The following is a 7,466-nucleotide window of genomic DNA, read 5'->3' as shown; positions in this document are numbered from 1 at the left end:
GCTCCGCGTCCGGCATGGCGGCGAGCCCGTGCGGTCTCCTGTCGCGGCTGTCCCGGCCGCGGCGGTGAGGGGCGCTGCCGCCACACCCGAGATGGCGGGCGGGCGGCGGAAGCGGAAGCGCGGCGGGCGGCGGGCGGCGCCGTGCCGGAGCCATGGCGGCCGTGCTGCAGCAGCTCCTGGAGCGGGCCGAGCTCGCCAAGCTGCCCCGCGCCGTGCAGGGCAAGCTGGAGCGCTTCCTGGGCGACCAGCAGGGCGAGATCGACGGGCTGCGGGCCCGTCATGAGCGCTTCAAGGTGGACAGCGGTGAGCGCGGGCCCGCGGAGCGGCTCGGGGCGCAGCGCGGAGCGCGCTGCTCTCCTCCAGGGCTCCCGGGGCTGCCCTGAGGGCTGTGAGGCGGGGAGGGGGCTGGGAACGGGCTGCTGCGGGACCTGATCGGTGTTTGTCTCGCTTTGGCTCCTGGAGTATCTTTTTTTTTTTTTTTTTTCCCTCTTGTTGATGGTTTTTTTTTCTTTTCTCCTTGCTAAGAGGATCAGCAGGGTTAAAAGTGTTCAAGGATGAAACTGCGTTTGAAGTGGGCTTAAAGAACAGCTCCATTGATATTCACAGGTCTGATGAGTAGCTGTTGAGGGAGCTGGGAAGGAGCACAGCCTGGAGAAGACGAGGCTCAGGGGGACCTTGTGGCTCTGCACAGCTCCTGACAGGAGGGGACAGCCGGGGGGTCGGGCTCTGCTCCCAGAAACAGGGACAGGATTAGGGGAAATGGCCTCAAGATGTGCCAAGGCAGGTTCAGATTCGATATTGGGAAAAAATCCTTTATTGAAAGGGCTGTCCAGAGCTGCCCAGGGCAGGGGGGAATCCCCATTCCTGGAGGGATTTTAAAGTCGTGTGGATGTAGCATCTGGGGACACGGGTCAGTGGTGGCCTTGGCAGTGCTGGGCTGTGGTTGGACTCTGATCTTAGATGGCTCTTCCAACCCAAATAGTTCTGTTTTGGTCCTCGTTGTGGAGGAGAAATACAGCTTTGTTCACACAGCTCTCAAACAGCCCTAGGTTTGTACTTCACTGTTCAATTTCATTCCCTGAAATGACCCTGATGGAATCAATATTTTTATGTTGATTTGGAGATGAGTTGATCACAGAACAGACATACTAGCAGAGAGCAGGAGACAAGAGTGTGAGGTTGTGAACATGAGTTAATTTGTAGAGGATGTGACATACTTCTGATGTAAACTTTATTTCTGCCTTTCAGTTTTTCAGTCTCTCTCATGGTAGAAGTCTTGGTAAATATATTACTAAAGTGTGGTGTAAATTAAGGTAACCCACAGATTTTAGCAAGTTACTCTCTTCCAGATCCATTCTTCTCGTGCGTGGCAGGAAGAGCAGCATTATTTGAAATTGTAATGTATGGGAGGAAGAAGATAAACAGGCATCCCTCAGTACTTGCTTAGAAGCCCATCCTGCCCAAGAGTGGGGTTAATTCTGCTTTTACTGAGTATTTTACACTGAAGCTCCATGACACAGTTACTGTTTTAGATCACAAAAATTCACATCTAATTCTTTTTTTTTTCACTGCTAAGGGAATAGAGCCCAGGAATTAATTTTAAGGAGTCTTTGTTAAAAGTTTTCCCTGATCAAATCCCTTGATATAAAATCCACAAATCCCTGGGGATATGTGGATTTTATTGTATATGTATAGAAATACTGCAGAAATAAAAGAAGTTTTAAGCTGATGAGCTCACACTGCATAATTGGGCTGATACATCTCTGGTTACATCAAAAATGTTAAGGAGATATTCAGATTAACTAGCCTCATATCTGATGGGCAATTTCACAGAATTACGGAATGATTTGGGTTGGAAGGGACTTTAAAGCTCATCTCATTCCAACCCCTGCCATCAGCAGGGACTCTTTCCACTAGACCAGGCTGAAACATATCACAGTTTCTGGAAACATACCGCTTGTCATGCTAGCAAAGTGTTTTAAACAGCAATCACTCAATGTGGAAATGAAGGTTTTTGCCTTCAAAAATTTTGTGTGTTTTTTTTTTTTCCTCTTCCTTTAAATTCTCTTACCATCTTAGTATTTTTATATATTCTCTTTAGAATGCTCCTTGGTAAAGGTGAGAAAGAAAAAAAATGTTTATTATATGAGACTGAGATGACTTTGTTATTTTGCAGAACAACAGTACTTTGAAGTGGAAAAGCGACTGGCTCAGAGCCAGGAAAGACTTGTAAATGAGACCCAGGAATGTCAAACGCTGCGGGAAGAGCTTAAAAAGCTTCGTAAGTGTAACTGTGTAACATCCTTAAGTGTTGGGCAGGATATTCACCCTCCAGCCCAGTGTTGTGGGAGCTGCTTCGGGTTTTACACAGGAGCTGAAAATCTCCCATCAGCTGAATTTGTAGAGGTGTGATTTGGTGGTGTATTCAAGACAGCCTTTTTTAATGGAACCTTTTGTTCTTATGGGAAAAAAGCCCCTTGCTGGGTAGGAACAGTACAGTGGGCCATGTATTGATCCTCACAAAAGGTGCTTCTGCTCTGAGCATTGCCTCAGTCTGCCTCTGTACCCCATGTCTATCCAGGGGGAGGTCTGGCACTCTTCTCCCTCTTTTGGAAAAAATGTTTGTCAGAGAAATTGTGGTTCTGTTGCGCTTGGAGGGTGAGTTCTGTCAGGTTCTGGTAGAGATCCCTCACTGCTGTTCCTTCCCCCCAGATGAGCAGCTGAAGGTGCTCAACGAGAAGAACAAGGAGCTGGAGGCTGCCCAGGATCGGAACGCGGCCGTGCAGGTACTGCTGGACATCCTGTGCCTCCCTGGCCCTTTGCAGCACAGAATGCACTCAGTTCCCAATGGAGAGAGTCAGGGTCAGCACCAGTGTGAGCTCATGGGCATGTTTACGTATCCATGTATGAAGGAAAATTTTAGGAGCTTTTAAAGTAAAAGGTGGTGTTTTAGCAAACTGAATGACACGTGAGCAGGTGCTTTTGTTTCAGCTGAAACCTGTTGTGAAGTGACTTTAAACCAAACCCCCAAAATTTGGACAAAGGTATAAACAAGACTTCTGTTTTCCCCCTTCTTTTCCCACATTCTAGCACAATTTTTCTTGTGCTATGCTTAATAGTCACTGGGTTGCAGGATGAGTCACTTGAGCTGACTGATCCAGCAGAACAGTAATTTTGAAGCAGGGAGCTAAAACAAGTTTAGATTGATTTTTCCACAATGAGAAGAGGGATCTCAGTGTTTCCCTAGAGGCGCTTACTGGGCCTGACTGAGGTGCTTTGTAGGGATACCTTGAGGGCAGAGAGAGTGTAGCCTGTAAATGAGCCAAGATTGTTGACTTTGTTTTGATTTTATATTGGTGCATGTAAATTGCATTGTTTGGTTGTTTATTGGTGCATTGTTTATAATGGTGCATGTAAATTGCATTGTCATTCCTTGTTTACTCTGTTACCCCTTTTATTTAACCAAACAAAGCTGTTTCAGTAAATTCTTGACTATTATAGCTGTCTTTCCAAGAATATTAAATTGAAATGCAGTTTTGAACAGCTGCATTGTGATTTCTCTGCTCACTCTAAGCCTCTTATGCCAGTGTTCATTCAGTTGCCTGGGGTAGCTCACTGAGGTTTAGCTTGCTGCTGTGTGGTTCTGAGTGTAAGCAGTGGCTATAAACTGTTCCAGGCAGCTGATCACATTTCTCTATTGCCCTTCTGCAATCTTTTTCAGAGCCAGTTAAGTCGAGAGAAGGAAGAACTGGAAGCTGAGAAGAGAGACTTGGTCCGAACAACTGAAAGGCGATCCCAGGAAGTTGAACATTTAAATGGTACAGCCAGGAATGCAGTCAATAAATACCAGGAAATAACAGTCATTGCAGAAAGACACAGTTTGGTGCTTGTTTTTCTCAATTTAAAGTTGTGCCTTATACAATATCATAGTGCCCAACATACAATTACATACAAAGTATCTTGCCTGTTTTCATTCTTTACAATTTAGTAATTAAAGCTGTTACACAACAGCTAACACTGATTTTCTAACACTGATTTATCCATCCAGAGGATGTTAAACGCTTAAATGAAAAGCTCACAGAGGCAAACACAGAAAAGGCAAAACTTCAGCTGAAGTTAGATGAGCTTCAAACATCAGATGTTTCCATGAAGGTGAGTAGGGCTTTATAAGCACAGTGTGTGTTCTGCATTGTGTGGGATATCACCATTTTGTTATGATTCCTTGGAAAGTAGGTCAAGTGAGTGCCTGTTATTTATAGCAAATTTTTTTTATTATAAAATTGGTGGCTGTGACTAGAGGTGAGAACTGTATTCCTGGAAAATAAGGGGTATCAGGCTGGGCAAACATGTCCAGGCCTTCTTGGTGGCAGTGGAAGGAAGGACTGCTGAGAAGGACTTTAGCTTCATGAAGGGAGGTAGAAAGGAGAAAAATAATTAGCTGTGAACCTAATTGCTCTGTGGGCAGAATAAACTCCATAAAGAGAAGAGGAAAGGACAAAAACCTCAATATCATAATTAATTTCTTGTAAAAGGCTATTAATCTTGTTCACGTTCCCAACTAATGTAAACTTGGAGGAAACGAACTCAAATGGCAGGAATTTCTCATTGCTTGTTAGTTGTAAGTTACTACCAGTGTAATAATGAGCACTGCCTGTATTTACCAATTTATAGTACATTTTTGCTACTCCTTGTTTAATCAGAGTAGTTTAATGGGCTGCTTTATTTTCTGTGGAACCACTGCAATCCCACTGTGCAATTCTGTTTTCAGTACCGGGAGAAAAGGCTGGAGCAAGAGAAGGAGCTGCTGCAGAACCAGAACACATGGCTGAATGCTGAGCTGAAAGCCAAAACAGATGAACTGCTCCATACTGCCAGGGAGAAAGGCAATGAAATCCTGGAGCTCAAATGCAGTCTGGAGAACAAAAAGGAGGAGGTAATGCAATTACTGATTTGTCATTTCTTAGAAATTATACCATCTGGTTAACTGTGTTAACAAAGCCAATACTTTAATGACTGTATTTGAGTGACCATTTATGCTCTTTCAGCAACTTTTGGGTTTGTTTTTATTTTTAAGTTAAAAACAATGAGACAAGTATTTTCCAAAATAAACTGGACTGGGAAATAAAAATCTTATATAGTGTCCTTATTTCTTCTCTGAATAGGTTTCCAGAATGGAGGAACAGGTGAACAGCTTGAAACAGTCAAATGAAAACTTTCAGAAGCATGTTGAAGAACTTTTGAATAAACTGAAGGAGGTGAGACAGCTTGAAATATGTTAAATGGCATTGCAGTTGATCCTATAAATTAAACAATAAAATGAGTGAAATAGAAATAGTGGAATGTTCCCCTACCCTGTCTCCTCTTTCATTTGCCAGGCAAAGGAGCAGCAGACTAGCATGGAGGAGAGATTCCACAATGAACTGAATGCCCACATTAAATTATCCAACTTGTATAAGGTGAGTTTGTTAATTCTGTTATAACTGTAGTAGGGTCCAAATCTTATATAATGCAGGCCAATTTGGAGGTTTTTTTCCCCACAAAATTTGGATGTGGAAAGGCTAACTTCCCATGGCAGGACTTTTGTGAAATGTGCAAAACATTGTTTTCTCTGCTGCTGTCCTAGTCAGCATTTAGACTCTTACATTGTTTGGATTACCTTGGAGAATAAGCAAAATAGGATTGAAATAGTAATTTTATGCCAGCTATTTTGTGGGTTCATGTTGTAAAACTGTGGTTATGTCTTAGGATCTATTGGAAGGTAAAAGTATATGTGGAAAGTATGACTGTGGAAGAGATTTTTCTGAGTTAAAAGTTGATTTCTGAACACTGCAAGTGTTGGTGATTTGGTTAGGACCCTGCTGAATGTCCTGTACTGTGTCAGACACACCATCTAAACAAATAATTTTTGTTCTCTTTGTTCAAAGAGTGAAAAATACCCTGTAACCTTCTGACTAAATCAGCTGAAATGTACAACTGCTTGCTCTGGTTTGCACATTTTAGTGCACAGGCTACTGAGCTCTGCTCTGTGAGCTTTCTTGCACGGATACCCAAATAAACATTGCACAGCTTTGCACTTGGAAGATCTCAAGCTGGCAGCAAAGAAACATAAACTGTTTTATAATATGAGTCCCTAAAAATACCATATTTTTCAGACTGTTTGAAATAGTGTATTGAAAATTCCCAGTTTTCTTTAGTCAGAAGAAGGAAAGAGCCAGAGCAGCTGTAAACAGCTAAAGGCCATGCATTGTATTAGGAATTGCCACATCAAATCAGTGTCTGATGCTTCTTACTCTCAGGCAGTTTGCATCAAAGTGAGACAATCCACATGGAAAGGATTGACCAGCTTAGGTGAATCTTTCAGCATTTTCTGCAGAAAACTCTGTTCATAGTTTGTGGTCAGTTTAAGCTTTCTTGTAAATGTAGGGGTGTGCTGTTGCTGTGTACTAAATGTGAGCTAAAATGCTTTCTTCAGAGTGCTGCTGATGACTCAGAGGCAAAGAGCAATGAGCTGACAGGGGCAGTGGAAGAGCTGCACAAGCTCCTGAAGGAAGCAGGTGAAGGTAAGCTGGCAAAGGGAGGAGAGCACCTGGGCTCCTTTGAGTACCTTGATACTCTGAAAAATGGGAGTTTTGTGTTCCTGAAAGGAATTTCACTGGGCTTTTGGGGTGATGGAAATATCAGTCCCTTTGTAACAAAAACTGTACCTGACTAGTTGAATTTATTGATGTTTGGGGAGCTATTTTCAAATACACCTGGAATTCTACTATGTGAAAGAGTCTAATTTTGCAAGATATGTCTTCACTTTAGCTTTTTGGTGTAGGTCCCTTTCACTGCTAAGGATTGATATTTTTGCCCTTCTCTAAGCAAAGATGGTAAGCAGAGGTTCATGCTTTTCTCACACTGCTGAATTTTATCAGCATAAACTTCTGCAGATCATATAAAGTAAAATTTAAAGTGTATAGCTAAATTCTGATACTTGTAAAATCAAAATCAATCACAACCCATAACCTTCTTGTCTGATTGAATTTTAGCTAATAAAGCAGCCCAGGAGCATTTGGCTGAGGTGGAGGAGTCAAAAGCCACCATGGAAAAGGAGCTGAGAGAGAAGATCAATAAGCTGGAGAAGGAACTGGAGAATGCCAATGATTTACTGTCAGCTACAAAGCGTAAAGGTGGGATAAGCTGGCACCTGAAATACAGAAACTCTTAGCCTTTTGTGATGTTTCAAGGATATTGTGCTGAATGTCTCTTAAGAACCAGCTGCATTAATCTAATGTCATATGTATATGTATGTATATAAATATGCTCCCCTCAGCAGAAAAGGCATTTCTGTCATAGTTTTTTGAAGTTCTTTTGTTAATGTTATCTTTTCAAAGAAAATGGAGAGGAAACTTTTCTTCAGGGCTGAATCAGTGTGCTTTTAGTGATTTTCTGGAGAGGGAAATGGAGATAGTAAGCTAGTCTTT

General features: G+C 42.6%; 1 protein-coding gene across 6 annotated transcripts in view; it reads left to right on the top strand.

Annotated features, from left to right (window-relative positions):
• Positions 1-119: 119 nt before the first annotated feature.
• The window catches only part of TPR (translocated promoter region, nuclear basket protein), a 33,696-nt gene continuing 26,349 nt past the window's right edge, over positions 120-7,466 (top strand). For all 6 annotated transcript variants that reach the window (XM_085586609.1, XM_085586608.1, XM_085586607.1 and 3 more), the window contains exons 1-10: positions 120-303; positions 2,177-2,281; positions 2,713-2,786; positions 3,722-3,818; positions 4,049-4,152; positions 4,769-4,933; positions 5,163-5,255; positions 5,376-5,456; positions 6,473-6,560; positions 7,032-7,172. In XM_085586609.1, the coding sequence (XP_085442735.1) occupies positions 153-303; positions 2,177-2,281; positions 2,713-2,786; positions 3,722-3,818; positions 4,049-4,152; positions 4,769-4,933; positions 5,163-5,255; positions 5,376-5,456; positions 6,473-6,560; positions 7,032-7,172 (1,099 nt within the window). In that variant the 5' untranslated portion in view covers positions 120-152. The remainder of the gene's footprint in view (positions 304-2,176; positions 2,282-2,712; positions 2,787-3,721; positions 3,819-4,048; positions 4,153-4,768; positions 4,934-5,162; positions 5,256-5,375; positions 5,457-6,472; positions 6,561-7,031; positions 7,173-7,466) is intronic.

Source organism: Lonchura striata, chromosome 8 (genome assembly GCF_050655825.1).
Source record: "Lonchura striata isolate lonStrDom1 chromosome 8, ASM5065582v1, whole genome shotgun sequence".
Classification (NCBI taxonomy): domain Eukaryota; kingdom Metazoa; phylum Chordata; class Aves; order Passeriformes; family Estrildidae; genus Lonchura; species Lonchura striata.
The sequence above is the reverse complement of the archived record's forward strand: the minus strand, read 5'-3'. Positions and strand labels throughout refer to the sequence as shown.